General features: G+C 43.5%; 2 protein-coding genes across 2 annotated transcripts; both read left to right on the plus strand.

Moving 5' to 3' along the window:
• Positions 1-112: 112 nt before the first annotated feature.
• Positions 113-2,383, plus strand: LOC123486476 (zinc finger protein 37-like). Its single transcript, XM_045217802.1, has 2 exons — positions 113-432; positions 747-2,383. Exons 1-2 carry the CDS (start codon positions 237-239, stop codon positions 1,571-1,573), a joined length of 1,023 nt encoding a protein of 340 aa, XP_045073737.1. The 5' UTR covers positions 113-236; the 3' UTR covers positions 1,574-2,383.
• Positions 2,384-3,099: 716 nt separating this feature from the next.
• Positions 3,100-17,853, plus strand: LOC123486477 (transaldolase-like). Its single transcript, XM_045217803.1, has 8 exons — positions 3,100-3,288; positions 10,846-10,969; positions 13,760-13,867; positions 14,346-14,477; positions 15,112-15,287; positions 15,490-15,687; positions 16,945-17,090; positions 17,362-17,853. Exons 1-8 carry the CDS (start codon positions 3,189-3,191, stop codon positions 17,392-17,394), a joined length of 1,017 nt encoding a protein of 338 aa, XP_045073738.1. The 5' UTR covers positions 3,100-3,188; the 3' UTR covers positions 17,395-17,853.
• Positions 17,854-18,150: the final 297 nt, after the last annotated feature.

An 18,150-nucleotide genomic window follows, 5' to 3' on the forward strand; every position in this document is an offset into this window, starting at 1 on the left:
ATGTGCACTGAGCTATAATAAGAACGGCTATTACTCCAGTACAGTAGGTGGCAGTGCAATGTCGGTTACGACGTTTCAGCCAATGAATGAACCATGAAAGAACAGAGGCAGTGTTTACGACTTCTTTACGACAAAATGGTCTTCATTTTCTCTGTTTACGTCCTTGTCCTGTTCAATCAGATGTATCCCTAATCTTTGCCGTGGCTCAATGTTGTTATTACTTTATTCAACCTAAAATGTCTAAACTACATTCGTTGAATGTGTTTCTTACTGCCCGATTAACTGCGGCTGCTGTGGACATATTTGGGGCAGTGGAGAAAACTATAACAGCGTACCAGGAAGAAGTCTCCAGATCAAAAGAGGAGAACGACCATCTACGGAAGCTGTTGCTAGATTTCGGTTTCAAACCTGATAGAGAATCACAAAGAGCAGGTGTGTAAGATTAATCAGCAACCTATGGTTCTGTAAATATTATTACGAGTATTAGCTAGCTAGTTAGAAAGGACAACCATAGGACAAGTTAATGACTGCTGAACTGTGCTGAACCTCAATTGTTATTAGCTAGCTAATCAGGCATCGGAATTAGATAGTTAACTAGCTAGCCAGTTTCTCAACACTTCTCAATGCTCTCTGTAATGTTAGTGAGAGTCTAGTGTGTAAATGTGTCGTGAGCTAAAGGGAAGAAGTAAAACTGAAGTGTGTTGATATGTCTCAACGGTAAGTAACTTCCCCATCTTTCCTTTCAGACCTCCAGCAGCTCACGCTACCTGTCTCTGGAGAGGAGGTTCCCTCTGAGCAGGAGTGGAGTGATCAAGAGGACACTGAGCCCATATTCATACCACCCTGTGTGGAAAGTGCCAGTGATCAGGACTCGCCCCAGAGCTCACACCTTTACCAAACTGGGAAGAACAGCAAGAAGGACTCCCTTCCCACCAATGCAACAGAACCGATCAAAATCAAACATGATGGAGAGGACTACGGGGCATCAGAATCAACCAGTAACTCTCAGACCATGTCAAAGTCAGAACGTACACGGACAGATAAAGGACAAAGTCCTCCAGACACTGAGACAACCAGTGAGCTGAAAGCACCAATGAGGGCTCAGACAGGTGATAGACCATACAAGTGTCCTGTGTGCAGGAAAGGGTTTACCAATAAGAACCATTTAAAAACGCATCAGAGAATTCACACAGTGGAGAGGCCACATTGGTGCAAAGAATGTGGCAAGTGCTTCAACCGCAAGGGGGACCTGGGCACGCACATGAGGACTCACACAGGAGAGAAACCGTACCAGTGCAGCGTTTGTGGCAAAAGCTTCCGGCGAAACCGACTGAATGAGCATATGAGGGTACACACAGGGGAAAGACCCTATCAGTGTGCCGACTGTGAGAAGGGCTTTATTTCAGTAAGTGACCTAAAACGCCACCAGCGTATTCACACGGGAGAGAAGCCGTTTCGGTGCAACAGTTGCGGCAAATGCTTCAGTCAGATGACAACCTTGAAAAAACATATGAGGACTGTTCATAAGAAGGTTAAATTGCAGAGCAGTGAGGAAAGCCCAGATCTCTGCTAGCATTAGGGACTCCTGTTCATTTATGTGATAATGACAAACAGCACAGGACATATCTTATGTTAACTTGGTACCATCTGCGTGTGCTTTAGACAATTTCTCTGACTATCGCTGTCAATCATTCATGCAATTTTGTGTGTTGGAAATCTCTTCTACAGATCTGCTGCTTTCTGTCAGGACACTGCTCTAACACCAAGATCTTCCAGATAACAATCATAATATATTGTTCTTACTTGACATTAAAGTGGATATACTGGGGGCTTTCAAACTTTGTGCGAACATTGATAGAATTAAATAAATAAAAAATTGGAAGGGTGCTCATATTTGTCCTGTTACACACAAGTGTGTAATGGAAATGTTTCTTGCATATCCCAACTGCCCTTAGACACCCGCAGTGAGTGGGGTCACGGCCAGGGTCGCCATTGTCCAGCGCCCCTGGAGCAATTGGGGTTAAGTGCCTTGCTCAAGGGCACAGCGACAGATTTCGGCTGGCCCAACACTCTAACCCCGAGGCTACCTGCCGCCCAATTTCGGAACAGTCCAAAGCAAGTGCATAAGCCTGCAACTCATTGATATGACCAAACTCTTGGGGTTGGTTTCCTAGACACAGATTATGCCTAGTCCTGGACCAAAACAAACTTTCAACAGTTTCTCCAAAAATAATGATTTTGAATCCAGGACTAGTTTTAACCTGTATTCGGGAAACCGGCCTTTGGTATTTTTGTTTGAGATGTTTTGCCAAGCCTAATGTTGGGCATATAAATGGGTTGTTAATCAGAGCAATGAACTAAAAGGACATACTGTCCAAAAGACTGTTTGTCATATCCTGTATGTACCCTGAATATACACAAAGACATCTATCAAGGTAAAATAGTTAAATTGTTTACTATTATTATTATCTTTATGATAAATATTCACTTTTTCATTTGTTTCTGTAACCCACTTTATCATGTATGATTTACGTAGATAATTGCCTTCCATACTTGAATTTTATAGTCTTACTGAATGCTCCCTATGACTTCTGTGAGTGGCTGACTTGTTCAATAGTGTCATGTGTTCTTCAGCTCAGGTAAATATTGTAAACTACTATGTAGTTAATCAAGTTATGTAGGTATGATTTTTCTTGTTCATTACAGATTATATTCTACATTATCATCTATTACAGATGGACTTTGTACTACATTATATTAATTTATTCAAATATTAAGTGCATGAGCCTATAACCTCTTGACACAACCAACAATCTTGGTATTTTCCTTTGAGGTGCTTTGCTTGTAGTATGGTTTCATAATCAGATAAATGAAAAAGGACATACTGTGTACAACACCTCCTGATGCATGTCCTTAAATATGCACACGAGGGCTATGAACTACTTCCCCGATAAGTCATTATATTGGTCAATTCAAGTAGCAGTACGAGGCGTGAGAGCAAGTATCGTTCTCTATTGGACGAGAGCAACTTCTTGCTTCAAACCGATTTTAAACAGCCAACGTGCGCGCGTCTGTCTCCAGCTTCGGAGCGCCGCCGTCCGCGTCCACACCACTGCGCTTCCGTGGATCCAACATTCCGTCTGTCTCACGTGCTTTGTGAATATAAAAGCTCTCTGTTTCCCTTCATCATGTGTAGTGTGTCACCAGACAAACGGCGAAAGATGGAGTCGGCGTTGGAGCAGCTGAAGAAATACACGGTGGTCGTGGCGGACACCGGAGACTTCAATGGTAACAGATTGGATTGACCCCTATGGCACTAGCCAAGGCCAGGCAGGCATTACCTATACTAGCTCAACACATTGATATAACATGTTGCTAGGGTTATAGCTGCGCTAGCTAACGTTACTTAACGTAATTTTTCATAAACCTGCTTAGGGTCTCCTCGACTATTAATTCCGATAAACTTCTAATGACCTGTTTTTTTTAGCTTTGACACTAATGTTGCTAGCTAGCTGTCTTATCATGTCTGCTGGTTTGGCTAATGATTAACTTACTTCCTTCTTGGCTAGCTAGTTATGACCACGGCTCTTGCACGTTTCATGCATTACAACTTGTTAGCTAGCTAGCTAACTATGGGAAGAGCTATATAGCTCTGGCTAGGGGTTTCTATTTTCAGGTGTTGTCTAATTTGAAAGACTGGTTGTGAGCTATCAAATAGGTATTGCAATTAAAACAGTGCATGCACGTTGACGCTGTCACGCCCAACTAGTCAACATTGGTTCTCCCACGTTACGCTAGGTTTAGTTAAATAACACCTTTTATGTGAAGAAGAGAACCTAAAATACCACATTCAGCATAGTTGGTTAACTACATATGATTTATACAAATGCCATGTTGACTGCCATTTGTCATCCAGATATTCACAGCTGGTTCCTCCATTGATTGAATAAGGAAGTAGTAATGATGTAATCCAATAGTTAATTCCATTGGCGCAAAACAAACATTTCCTCATGCTTGATCTGCAAGTCAGGATGACAAGACAGAAACGGTCTGCCTACCACAGGGTAACGTTAACAAGGCTGAAATGGGGCAAACTGTAAGTGGATAGGCTTTGATGACATGCTGCTTCACAGTCTACACAGAATGTTTAATTTTCTTCTCAGGATAAGTGAAGGTGCGATGGAGCTCCACAGAATTTGATCTCTGAATGCAGGGGTCTTTAGAACGGGGTTATTTTCAAATGTCTGCTCACTCTAAAGAAAATACATTCTTACAGGTTTTCCTGCAACACAGTGTGATATCTATAGGACCAGTCACTCAGTCAAATAGGCTACTATGAATCTGAAGATTGACCAATGTATCAGTGACCTTGCTTCATGCCTCAGCAGTTCCGTTTTTAGACTGTGGTGAGAGGAACCTCGATGTAGCCATAGGCCCAATTTAATGTTGTGAAAGGGTGCACTTGGCCAAATCCCATTGTGAAAGGACCTCACTGGCCAACTCTTGTGAGATGCGGTGCAGTCATTGGCCAACTGGTTTGGACAGTGGTTTGAAGACTGTGAAACCTGTTTACTGCAATACTGAAGGACAGAGGTGAACCCCACCATTTAGTATTCTATGGTGCTCTTCTCATGGTGCCACAGTCATTTTACCAGTGGGTCATGTTCAGTAGGATTTAAACGTTTAAAAACTTGATCAAGTTCAATTAGAAGCTCGCGTCTGGCATATTGTGTATGATTTTTTTTTCTTCTCCATATTGCAAAGCCTAATACTGTTGTCCACCTTAGCTATGTTAAGTTATTATAAAGCTGACTCGTGATGGCTTTTTTTTTTTAACAGTAAGTGTGGCCTCATTGACTATCTTTTGTTGGCATGCAGAATGGTGAACAGCTCAGTAAGTTGTACAATTCTTCCGTTATCCCCAAATGTGAGGGTGTATATTTCCTGTCTCTTTCAATGTAATAAATGCGGCAGATTACATTGTCACAGAACATTATTTCTTGCCAGTTGCTGTGTCTTTGTTCAAATGGGGGTGGTTCGTGTATCTTATCTTACGGTTGGTGTCTGTCTCAGTGTAGGCTTACATGGCTAGACTGTTGATTAGCTAAGCCTTTATTCCTTCAAGAAAATACCTCCCCAACAGACATTAGGGGAGTCCTGTTTTCTGCTGTGAGGATCACAGAAAGAAACGATAACATTGAAACATTTTGATGTTTGAACACTTGTGCATCCATAATTTCTCCAAAAGGAACACACTTTTGCTGTCTTTACCTTCCCTTGAATGCTGTAAAACCCACACCTGTCAATCTTCTGTCAAATATTCACTGGTTGCAAGCACAAGCTTGTTCAAATCAAGCAACACCTTTTTCTTGCCCATGTGAAATTGGTCAGTGCATGGATAAAAGTGCAGCCCCATACTCTTGCTTAGCCATGTGGGAAACGCATGGTTACTCAAGTGTTTATGCATGGCAGTCATCTGGTGTGAAAAACAATTTGGAGGGTAGTATGCAAATTGCAGAAACACTTTAGCCTGAAGTTGCCCTTTTAATATGCCATGTTACTTTGGAACTGCTTTTGTAACTTCTGTAATTACTGAACTACATGTGGTAATTGCAGATATGGCACATAATCATTGAACTGTAGTGAAAGGATGCTGCAATTTCAGTTTCAAATTGGGTACATGTTATATAGAATTCTGATGTATTAATAACTACTTGATATTTGTGCAATGTGATGTGTAGGCTTAATCCGAATAGCTGAACCCCTGGGGTACGACTCGCGTTCTCATTGTGCAGTTACACAATCTGGCTTGACAGTAGCGCAAAAAGTGAATCTAAAGCTCTTGATATGGAGAACAGTGTCTGCATGTCTTCCACCAATGTCTTTTCTGACGGCCTGGATATTCAATCTTTCTCAAAAGACCTGCAACAGATAATTCAGCTACCAGAAGTTCATACTGTTCATTCACAAACCGCTTGTTTTTGGATATGCTGTTTTGAATAGTTAAAATCACTGTCATAATGGCGTTAACATAGGTGGCTGTGGGAATGGATTGCAAATTGCTGCCTATGATGATAGAAGCATCCATAAGAAAGGGCTGGCTAAAAGAGTAGGCTATTTGAACGGAGTGAGATAGTTAGAGCCTAGAATGTTTTTCCCCCCCAGAGAAACACAGGGTGCCTTTGTGCTTCATTGTGTAGCCTACTCTCTGTCAGTGGCAGAAGCTTGGCCAGCTGGTCTAAAGCCCATCGACACAGGCCTCCCTCACTAGCTGTCCAGCTGACACAGCACATCACAACGATGGGAGGACACTACAGTTTTGATTAGTATAACAGGAGAGTACCCTGATCTCCGAAGTAGGCTAACAAGGCTATAGTAAAGGCCCTTGCCAGTGCAAAGTAGGGAAAGCAAACCATTTTTGAGTTGTAACTTGAAGATAAACAAACATTTTTAGCATTGCAATGTCTGAGGAACAGGAAAATGTGGGTTTGATTCTAAATACAAAATGTCACTCTTTCTCCAATGACACAATCCGTGAGGCACTCTGCATTAGCTATACACCTGGATAGGATGCATGACTGCTAGACTACCTCACAGGCTAAAAGTATTTAACCTTGAATGTGTCTTTTGAACATCTGGTGTCATTCTTCTACTGCAGTGTGTTGCAGGTAGACGATAGGCTGTTTTCTCCACCCACCTCTTCCCTCCCAATGTTCTGCTTTGGTTGAGTGCAGTTGGCTTGTATGTACAGTAGAGGTCACTGTTGGTTGAGACCGGTGCTTCTGGACCAGTCCAGCGCAATCTCGTTCTGTCTCCTGTAGAAGTGAATTTATTTAATATAAGCAATATCTGAATGGACCTTTTCTACTGAATTATCTGGGCCGATGCCAGTTATTTCACAGCTAAACAGCTCAAGATAGTATTGTCCATTGGTGAATAAAGATGTCATTTGAAGGCTTGTGTGTACCTTGGGACTAAAGGCGCCCGCATGCTTCTCTGCCGAAACAGTTTGGTTGAGTTCATGCCTATATTATGACGGTTTTTTGTTTTGGACTTCGGTGAGGATTTCTTTTTCGGCTGGTCGGGCACTTTTTTTATTTTTCTCTATTGGCGAGACTAAGTCTACGCCCCTTAGTAGGTGATTGGTCAACAGTAGGGATTCTTCAATAAAGTATTTGTCATTAAACTCTATTTCATGCACATTTTTTCTTTGAGAAATACTGCACCAAACAGATGTAAAATTGCATGACTAAGATCTCCTTTGCAAAAACGTCACCTTGCGAAATCTGTCAATTTTTTTATCTTGGATTAATTCTGATTTTATTTTGAGGAAGTGTATACTGGCTACGGTGTCTCAATGGACAAACAGTACTATGGCTGCTTGGAAAAAAGCGAAGGTCTTTTTAAGGGAGTATTTAAGCACTTGTTCAGCTAAGCGCCAGCTGACCTGAAGCATGCTGACGCCTTATCACTGCATGGTTTGTTTCTGGGAAGCTTCTAGCAGTTCACCTCATGTTACTGTCTTAAGCGCAAACGTATGAATGTCACACTGACGTGTGAGAAACTGGAATGTCAAGTTGACACTGAGCTACGTTTACTCCTAGAGAGTAGAGAAGCCTTGACCTTCCAATCACAACTGGCACAGGGCAGCTCTTCATTGGCTTGGCTGGGTGTTGAATGGCACCTTTTATAGGTTCGGGTTGGTGTCAATCACCCTGAATGCCACCTTTTCTTGTGAAGTCGGTGCATTTTGTGATTGAATGCGGACTGGTAACCATCCTTCGACTGCACCTGGAATGCGGTTTCAACTTTCAAGAGGCGCTAGGCCTTTTCCTCCTCATGTGAATCAATAGCTCTGAAGTAGTTCTAACGTTACCATGACCACCAGGTGTGATGTCCCAACAAGAGACTTGAGAATGTTGCATTTTTTTATTTTTTATTTTTTATTTCACCTTTATTTAACCAGGTAAACCAGTTGAGAACAAGTTCTCATTTACAACTGCGACCTGGCCAAGATAAAGCAAAGCAGTGCGATTAAAAACAACAACACAGAGTTACATATGGGGGTAAAACAAAACAAAGTCAAAATACAACAGAAATACATATAATATACAGTGTGTGCAAATTTAGCAAGTTATGGAGGTAAGGCAATAAAATAGGCTATAGTGCAAAATAATTACAATTAGTATTAACACTGGAATGATAGATGTGCAAGAGATGATGTGCAAATAGAGTTACTGGGGTACAAATGAGCAAAATAAATAACAATATAGGGATGAGGTAGTTGGGCGGGCTAATTTCAGATGGGCTGTGTACAGGTGCAGTGATCGGTAAGGTGCTCTGACAACTGATGCTTAAAGTTAGTGAGGGAGATAAGTGTCTCCAGCTTCAGAGATTTTTGCAATTTGTTCCAGTCATTGGCAGCAGAGAACTGGAAGGGAATTGCGGCCAAAGGAGGTGTTGGCTTTGGGGATGACCAGTGAGATATACCCGGCTGGAGCCGCAGACTACGGGTGGGTGTTGCTATGGTGACCAATGAGCTAAGATAAGGCGGATTTGCCTAGCAGTGATTTATAGATGGCCTGGAGCCAGTGGGTTTGGCGACTGAATATGTAGTGAGGACCAGCCAACAAGAGCGTACAGGTCACAGTGGTGGGTATTATATGGGGCTTTGGAGACAAAACGGATGGCACTGTGATAGACTACATCCAATTTGCTGAGTAGAGTGTTGGAGGCTTTTTTGTAAATGACATCGCCGAAGTCAAGGATCGGTAGGATAGTCAGTTTTACGAGGGCATGTTTGGCAGCATGAGTGAAGGAGGCTTTGTTGCGAAATAGGAAGCCGATTCTAGATTTAACTTTGGATTGGAGATTCTTTATGTGAGTCTGGAAGGAGAGTTTACAGTCTAACCAGACACCTAGATATTTGTAGTTGTCCACATACTCTAGGTCAGACCCGTCGAGAGTAGTGATTCTAGTCGGGTGGGCGGGTGCCAGCAGCGTTCGATTGAAGAGCATGCATTTAGTTTTACTAGTGTTTAAAGAGCAGTTGGAGGCTACTGAAGGAGTGTTGTATGGCATTGAAGCTCGTTTGGAGGTTTGTTAACACAGTGTCCAATGAAGGGCCAGATGTATACAAAATGGTGTCGTCTGCGTAGAGGTGGATCTGAGAGTCACCAGCAGCAAGAGCGACGTCATTGATATACACAGAGAAAAGAGTCGGCCCAAGAATTGAACCCTGTGGCACCCCCATAGAGACTGCCATAGGTCCAGACAACAGGCCCTCCGATTTGACACATTGAACTCTATCTGAGAAGTAGTTGGTGAACCAGGCGAGGCAGTCATTTGAGAAACCAAGGCAATTTGGTCTGCCAATAAGAATGCGGTGGTTGACAGAGTCGAAAGCCTTGGCCAGGTCAATGAAAACGGCTGCACAGTACTGTCTATTATCGATCGCGGTTATAATATCGTTTAGGACCTTGAGCGTGGCTGAAGTGCACCCATGACCAGCTCGGAAACCGGATTGCATAGCGGAGAAGGTACGGTGGGATTCGAAATGGTCGGTGATCTGTTTGTTGACTTGGCTTTCAAAAACTTTTTGAAAGGCAGGGCAGGATGGATATGGGTCTGTAACAGTTTGGATCTAGAGTGTCACCCCCTTTGAAGAGGGGGATGACCGCGGCAGCTTTCAATCTCTGGGGATCTCAGACGTTACGAAAGAGAGGTTGAACAGGCTAGTAATAGGGGTTGCGACAATTTCGCGGCTAGTTTTAGAAAGAAAGGGTCCAGATTGTCTAGCCCAGATGATTTGTAGGGGTCCAGATTTTGCAGCTCTTTTAGAACATCAGCTGTCTGGATTTGTGTGAAGGAGAAGCGGGGGGCATGGGCAAGTTGCAGCGGAGGGTGCAGAGCTGGTGGCCGGGGTAGTGGTAGCCAGGTGGAAAGCATGGCCAGCTGTAGCAAAATGCTTGTTGAAATTCTCGATTATTGTAGATTTATCGGTGGTGATAGTGTTTCCTAGCCTCAGTGCAGTGGGCAGCTGGGAGGAAGTGCTCTTATTCTCCATGGACTTTACAGTGTCCCAAAACTTTTTGGAGTTAGTGCTACAGGATGCAAATTTCTGTTTGAAAAAGTTAGCCTTTGCTTTCCTAACTGCTTGTGTATATTGGTTCCTAACTTCCCTGAAAAGTTGCATATCGCGGGGGCTATTTGATGCTAATGCAGTACGCCACAGGATGTTTTTGTGCTGGTCAAGGGCAGTCAAGTCTGAGGAGAACCAGGGGCTATATCTGTTCTTAGTTCTATATTTTTTGAATGGGGCATGTCTATTTAAGATTGAGAGGAAATTACTTTAAAGAACAACCAGGCATCCTCTACTGATGGAATGAGATCTATATCCATCCAGGATACCTGGGCCAGGTCAATTAGGAAGGCCTGCTCGCTGAAGTGTTTTTGGGAGCGTTTGACAGTGATGAGGGTGGTCGTTTGACCGCCGGACCCGTACGGACGCAGGCAATAAGGCAGTGATCGCTGAGATCCTGGTTGAAGACAGCGGAGGTGTATTTAGAGGGTAAATTAGTCAGGATGATATCTATGAGGGTACCCATGTTTACGGATTTAGGGTTGTACCTGGTAGGTTCGTTGATAATTTGTGAGATTGAGGGCATCTAGTTTAGATTGTAGGATGGCCGGGGTGTTAAGCATATCCCAATTTAGGTCACCATATAGGCCTACAGCATATTGTCTAGTGAGGATATGAACGCCTAGTGTGTTGACTAATATACCATGTGACTAGTTGTGAGCTGCTCTTAACTTGTGTTGTCTCTCTCCCACTTCTCTGAGCAGCCATTGAAGAGTACAAGCCCCAGGATGCCACCACCAACCCCTCCCTCATCCTGGCCGCTGCCAAGATGGCCGCCTACCAGCATCTGGTCGACCAGGCCATCAAATACGGCATCGCCAAGGGCGGGTAAGATGGGCACTCGCAAATGTATACAACCCCTATCATTTCAATGACTGGTAAAATACGCTCAAATGTAATCATATTGCAACTCTGCACTGCTTCTACACTTATACAGTAGTTCAGTGACTCAACTGACCTCTCCTTTTAAACAATGGGATTTTGCGTGAACAAAGCAGGCGTTTGCCATTGTTTGCTCAAGATAAGTGCCCTGAGGGTGCTGATCCGTCTGCCTTGCCTCACACATGCCTGCAAATTATACATGTATTTCACGGTCGCTTCACCCCGTTGTTATGAACGTTGTCTTGGTGACTGACAATCAACTTTGAGGCGTCCATTCATTCGACATTGGCGCTAATGATTTAGTCTAAACTACACTATAGTAAATAATGTAATTTCCAAGCCACTCAAGTAAATCTGACGACATCACAGTTTTGGGGTTTCCTATTAATTATTTGCCTTGTTTAGGAATGTCATTGTATTTCCAAGCCCCTATAATGCACTTTAGAGAATCTTAATCAGTGCCAATTGAGAATGCATTGAGTAGAACTGACGTGAAATCCATTAATACTGGAAAGTGAATGAACATTTCAAGTTCATTACAGCACATAATAAACTGGGTGGTTCGAGCCCTGAATGCTGATTGGCTGACAGCTGTGGTATATCAGACCGTATACCACGGGTATGACAAAACATCTATTTTTACTGCTCTAATTACATTGGTAACCAGGTTATAATAGCAATAAGGCACCCCTTTTTCCAAAATCTGTTACGTTACAGCCTTATTATAAAATGGGTTAAGTTAATTTTTTTCTAAATCGATCTACACACAATATCACATAATGACAAAGCAAAAACAGGTTTTTATATTTTTTTCCAAATGTATTACAAATAAAACTGATACCTTATTTACATACGTTTTCAGACCATTTGCTATGAGACTCAAAATTGAGCTCAGGTGCATCATGTTTCCATTGTTCATCCTTTATGGTTCTACAACTTGATTGGAGTCCACCTGTGGTAAATTCAATTGATTTGGAAAGGCACACACCTGTCTATATCAGGTCCCACAGTCGACAGTTCATGTCAGTGCAAAAACCAAGCCACAAGGTCGACGGAATTGTCTGTCGAGGCACAGATCTAGGGAAGGGTACCAGAACTTTTCTGCAGCATTGAAGGTCCCCAAGAACACCGTGGCCTCCATCATTCTTAAATGGAAGAAGTTTGGAACCACCAAGACTCTTCCTAGAGCTGGCCGCTCAGCCAAACTGAGCAATCAGGGGAGAAGGGCCTTGGTCAGGGTGGTGACCAATAACCTGATGGTCACTCTGACAGAGCTCTAGAGTTCCTCTGTGGAGATGGGAGAACCTTCCAGAAGGACAACCATCTCTGCAGTTCTCCACCAATCAGGCCTTTATGGTAGAGTGGCCAAACAGAAGCCACTCCTCAGTAAATGGCACATGACAGCCCGCTTGGCGTTTTGCCAAAAGGCACCTTAAGGACTCTCAGACCATGAGAAACAAGATTCTCTGGTCTGATTAAACTCTTTGGCCTGAATGCCAAGCGTCACGTCTGGAGGAAACCTGGCACCATCCCTAAGGTGAAGCATGGTGGTGGCAGCATCATGCAGTGGGGATGTTCACCTTCCAACAGTACAACAACCCTAAGCACACAGCCAAGACAACACTAGAGTGGCTTCAGGAGTGGCCCAGCCAGAGCCCGGACATGAACCCGATCGAACATCTCTGGAGAGACCTGAAAATACCTGTGCAGCAATGCTCCCCCTCCAACCTGACAGCGCTTGAGAGGATCTGCACAGAAGAATGGGAGAAACTCCCCAAATACAGGTGTGTCAAGCTTGTAGGGTCATACCCAAGAAGACTCGAGGCTGTAATCGCAGCCAAAGGTGCTTCAACAAAGTACTGAGTAAATGGTCTGAAATACTTATGTAAATGTGATATTTCTGTTTTTTTGCAACAATTTCAAAACTTGTTTTTGCTTAGTCATTATGGGTTATTGTGTGTAGATTTGGGGGGGTCTGAATACTTTCCGAATGCACTGTGCTAAGGGCTGTATCCAGGCACTCCGCGTTACGTCGCGCGTAAACACAGCTCTTAGCCGTGGTATATTGGCCATATACCACACCCCCTCGGGCCTTATTGCATAAATATACACTAAGTATACAAAACATTATGAACACCTGCTCTTTCCATGACACAGACTGACCAGGTGAAAGCTGTGATCCCTTATTGATGCCACTTGTTAGATCTACTTCAATCAGTGTAGATGAAGGGGAGTAGACGGGTTAAATAACATTTGAAGCCTTGAGACAATTGAGACATGGATTGTGTGTGCCATTCAGAGGGTGAATGGGCAAGACCAAAACATGTGAGTGCCTTTGAATGGGGTAGGTGCCAGGCGGACCGGTTTGTGTCAAGAACTGCAATGGTTCTGGGTTTTTCACGCTCAAGTTTCCCATGTGGATCAAGAATGGTCCACCACCCAAAGGACATCCAGCCAACCTGACACAACTGTGGGACTCATTGGAGTCAACACGGGCCAGCATCCCTGTGGAAAGCTTTTGACACCTTGTCAAGTCCATGGCCCGACGAATTGAGGCTGTTCTGAGGGGGGTGCAGCTCAATATTTGGAAGGTGTTCCTAATGTTTGGTATACTCGGTGTAAGTGATTTACTTGCTTAATATATAAAGCCTTGGTCTACTGCTGAAAGCTATGATCACACTTGTGCTGTGCTTGAGCTATTGCACCTCACTAGTATCCTGTTTCTCTGTCCACCAGACCTGAAGAGGAGCAGGTGACCAACACCATGGACAAGCTGTTTGTGAGCTTCGGCCTGGAGATCCTCAAGAAGATCCCAGGCAGGGTTTCCACGGAGGTGGACGCCAGGTACGAGGAAAGCCCCCTGCTCCGCTCGGGCCCACGGGAGCCGGAGTGATGTGGCTACTCCTGTCTTTTCTACCTAAGTGGCTCATGGCTTTGTACCTGCCGATACCAGCTATCAACGTCTGAACATAGGAGTTTCAGGGATTCTTACTTTTGGAGTGAGACAAGACCCAACCCCTCAAAAAATAGAATAATTGATCATGCCCACATGGCTATGGGGAGGTAAATGGTTCTTGTGAAATTGCAGTTGTGGCAAATATGTACACTTTAACAAAGTCGTGTTTTTCTGCATGCCTCAAATGCATCCTGGAGCCTTTTTATAGATCAGGGTAGCAAATTGATCCTTTAACTTGTTGACTCCAATATCTGACTGAACAAAGTATTTGAAGTCCACATAAAATGGCTCTACCAAATAGGAATCATTCATAGTGTTAATATTTAGATGATTGACTAACTCACCCCCCCCACCACTTGACATTAGGCTTTCGTACGATAAGGATGAGATGGTGGCTCGGGCCCTGCGGATCATTGCCTTGTACGAAGAAGCCGGTATCAAGAAGGACCGTGTTCTCATCAAGCTCTCCTCCACATGGGAAGGCATCCAGGCTGGCAGGTGTGTGTGAGATGGAGAGGGAGGGAAGGAAATCAGTCATCTACCTTTTTATAGGTGCATTTCTTCACCTGTCATCTGGGCCCAGTTTTTCAAAAGTTATCTAACTGCATTTTGCCTATCGGATAGGATTAAATGCATAGAAATGGAATGAATAGAACAAGACTTCCCATTCAAGTCAATGATAATTTTTTTTCTGTTCTATTTGTATGCATTTAATCCTAACCGATAGGCGAAATCCAGTTAGATAACTTTTGAAAAACTGGGCCGAAATGATGACTACTGTAGCTGTGTATATATGCAGATCTTGGTGGAATGTAGATGATAACAAACATGATAATATTAGGTCTTCTGTTGGTACACAGTAAAAAGTGGAATGTTTTCCAAACATCCTGTTCTTTTGACTTGGTTTGTTTAGCCAAAACTGGTGTAATTTGATAATACAAATGGTAAACAGCAAATGGTTAAATTTACCTGCTATGTTCTGTCAGTTTACCTCTTACATCTAACCTATGAATTATTTTGGTGTCAGTCAGTCTCTATAGGAAATGTTGGTTTTGACAGCCATGGAAGCTTAGTGAAGCTCTGCTGTTAAGACTGTGCTTTAATGTGCCCGACTGAATGGGTGTACCTGCAGGGAGCTGGAGGAGAAGCACGGGGTTCACTGCAACATGACCCTGCTGTTCTCCTTCGCCCAGGCAGTGGCCTGCGCCGAGGCCAAGGTCACCCTCATCTCACCCTTTGTGGGGCGCATCATGGACTGGTACAAGGAGAACACGGCCCAGAAGAGCTACGAACCCCATGAGGACCCAGGTATGGGCTGACTGATCCATCGTTTGATAGGACAACCGAACACTCATGCTAGCAACTTTAAGTTGGACTCAACAGTCCCAGACCTTACGAATATAATTAAATAAGATGCCTGACGAGTTAGAGGTATTTATTGACTTCATTACTGCTCTGGAGTGGCTTTATTAACCATAAACCTCTTTATTTTATTATTCTCTTCACTCAGGTGTGATCAGTGTGACTAAGATCTACAACCACTACAAGAAGTATGACTACACCACGGTGGTGATGGGAGCTTCCTTCAGGAACACTGGGGAGGTCAAGGCCCTGGCCGGCTGTGACCTGCTTACCATTTCCCCCAGCCTGCTGGGAGAGCTGAGCAAGGACCACAGCGCCATCACGCCAATGCTCACGGTTCAGAAAGGTAATGGGACTCATTGCTACCCCTTACCGGACACTAGTATAATGAGCTCACACTGCCCCTCCCTATAACCGTTAGGAAGTGTTATGATGAGTTTCTCTGGTATCGAGTACTTCAGGATGTAAGAGAATAGTTAAACCCTTAGATGGAGAGTTGATTCATAGTTATTTAATATTACAGTACTGGATTCACATGACAAGCGGTACGGGCGTAGCCTATTGTCATCCGAATGACTTGCATAGAAAAGCTCTGTTTATATAATGCTTTCCGAGCTAATTCCATCCAACAGTTGCCAACCATTATTGAGTTTCACTCATCTCTTACAATAGGATCCCCCTACATGGTATCGTGTGGCACCCTAGCCAGGATATTCCATCATGTACTCCTTCTAAGATTAGCACAATTGGCCCCCAAGCTATCTTGGCACGCAGACCTTCTGGCACCAACCAGTGACAGAAATAGGGCTGATGATGTGTGTCATGCACCAAACGTAATGTTTTCTCAGTAATTGACCATACACAGAAAGCAGAGGTTAAAAATGTACTGTATGAATCAGCACTATTTCAAGATATATATATATATATATAAAATTTGAATTGGTGAGAATCGTCATGCAGTTCAAGGAAAGCTGGTAAAATCGGTGTACTTCAAAGACCCCTTGAGTAGAATCTGAGCCCCATAGTTTAACCTCAAAGCAGGTCAAAGACAAGTTAATTTTTTTTTATTTTTTGTAAAGATGTTGGTTAGACACCTAAGGAGAACTTGCTGAGGCCACTTGAACATTGGTTATGCAATCACTTATGAGTAGGAATGTCTCGTAACCATCTGTCTAGTCCCAAGAATTTGAACCTCAAGCCCAACAAAATGGCTGTACTTCACAAACCTACAGGGCAAAACCAATTGATTGCCATGTATTTAGGAGCTCCAGTGTATTTCAATGCCTGGTTAATCTGAGGCTTCTCAAATGTCTTTAAATTGATGCTTGTGTCTTCCCCTGGGCCAGGTCTGCATTAAAATGAGGTATATTTATCCTGTATCCCAATGCATACAAATTATTTCCTTCCTCATTAAACACCTGAAACCGTTGATGGGGAAAATATGAGAGGTCCTCGATAGGGAAAAGCATTCTGGTGGATTGCAGCCATATTACCAGTCCTTCAAAAGCCTGGGGATGAGGACTGGGACTACGTAATCACCTTGGACCAAGGATGAATAAACTAAATGCAACTCTTAACAGCTCAAACTCTGTCCCCTGTTTAGCCAAGGCCTGTGATTTGGAGAAGGTTCACCTGGATGAGAAGGAATTCCGCTGGCAACACAACGAGGACCGCATGGCCGTGGAGAAGCTCTCTGACGGCATCCGCAAGTTCGCCGCCGACGCCATCAAGCTGGAGACTATGATCAAGGTGAGACTGGAGCACTGAGGTTGTAAATGTATTTCTGAATTCCCTGTAAAGTATCAGGAGTCGGAGAATGGTGCACATGTGAAGAAAGTGCATTTATGAACAGCAACCGTACTGCCCAGTCTTGAACATTTTAAGACTTGTTTGGAACAAAGGAATGCTGGAAATTCTGTCATGGTGTCCTGCTGGTGATACTTTGACAGTTTAAGTTTACATCCCCTTGCCTTTTGTTTGTCTGTTCCCTTTTTCATACGGTTGCTTTCCCCCTCCACAGGAGAAGATGCTGAACGTGAAGAACGGCCAGTAAAGCGGGACCAGACGTTCAGCCCTCCCCGCAGGAAATGGTGATGGTTGTACGACAACCACCACTGGGGGCCCAAGGGACCAAACTCGCCCACCTCCCCTGACCCCAAAGTGGGACCCCCTCAACAACGGAACACCTCGCCACTGTAGGCTTGGGTTGACTATGATTTACTGTGTTTTTGTCTTGACTTTGAACGTAGTCAATGCAGAGATTGATTTCAATTGTTACTCCAGCACTGATTCAATGCTCTTTTTGTAAATTACTGCTACTTGCCCCACTGCAGATTTGGTCAGAGGAGCGAATGCACAACGGTCAGGTTCAGTCCAGCCTTTTTTACTCATCAGTCCTTTTAGCGATGCTCTAGAAAAACAACTTCAAACTGTAACAATTATGAACATTCCTCAGGAAATTATAAAAAAAATGATTTAACGGTTTCACCAATTAAAGTCTTTCCTCAGTGAACCGGTGTTCTGTCCTGAATGTTTCATTAAGCCAGAAGTGGGTTGTCTGTAACGTTACATGAAGCTTCTCTATTTTCTAGCTCTTCCTCTGGCTCACTTGTTGACTTGCAACGTTGTATGAATCTCCCCATTTTTAAGAGATGATTTGGGCATGACATTTAACACATGCTAAATGTGAGCGATTGACTTGCGTGTGATTTGGTGAAAATATGCTAATATTGGTATTTGTTGGTAGTGGCTAGTTTATTAAAAGCAAGGGTGGATTGCAGTCACTGTCCCTAGACTACCTTTTTGAGGC

This window comes from Coregonus clupeaformis, unplaced genomic scaffold, assembly GCF_020615455.1.
Source record: "Coregonus clupeaformis isolate EN_2021a unplaced genomic scaffold, ASM2061545v1 scaf1233, whole genome shotgun sequence".
In the NCBI taxonomy this organism is placed as follows: Eukaryota; Metazoa; Chordata; class Actinopteri; order Salmoniformes; family Salmonidae; genus Coregonus; species Coregonus clupeaformis.

What these genes read in the sequence shown, in the direction of transcription:
- LOC123486476 (XM_045217802.1), top strand. Translation starts at nt 237, where the DNA reads ATGTCTAAACTACATTCGTTGAATGTGTTTCTTACTGCCCGATTAACT. An exon ending in TAGAGAATCACAAAGAGCAG is followed by an intron (nt 433 to 746) that starts GTGTGTAAGATT and finishes CTTTCCTTTCAG; the next exon opens with ACCTCCAGCAGCTCACGCTA.
- LOC123486477 (XM_045217803.1), top strand. Translation starts at nt 3,189, where the DNA reads ATGTGTAGTGTGTCACCAGACAAACGGCGAAAGATGGAGTCGGCGTTG. An exon ending in GGACACCGGAGACTTCAATG is followed by an intron (nt 3,289 to 10,845) that starts GTAACAGATTGG and finishes TTCTCTGAGCAG; the next exon opens with CCATTGAAGAGTACAAGCCC. An exon ending in TCCACGGAGGTGGACGCCAG is followed by an intron (nt 13,868 to 14,345) that starts GTACGAGGAAAG and finishes ACTTGACATTAG; the next exon opens with GCTTTCGTACGATAAGGATG.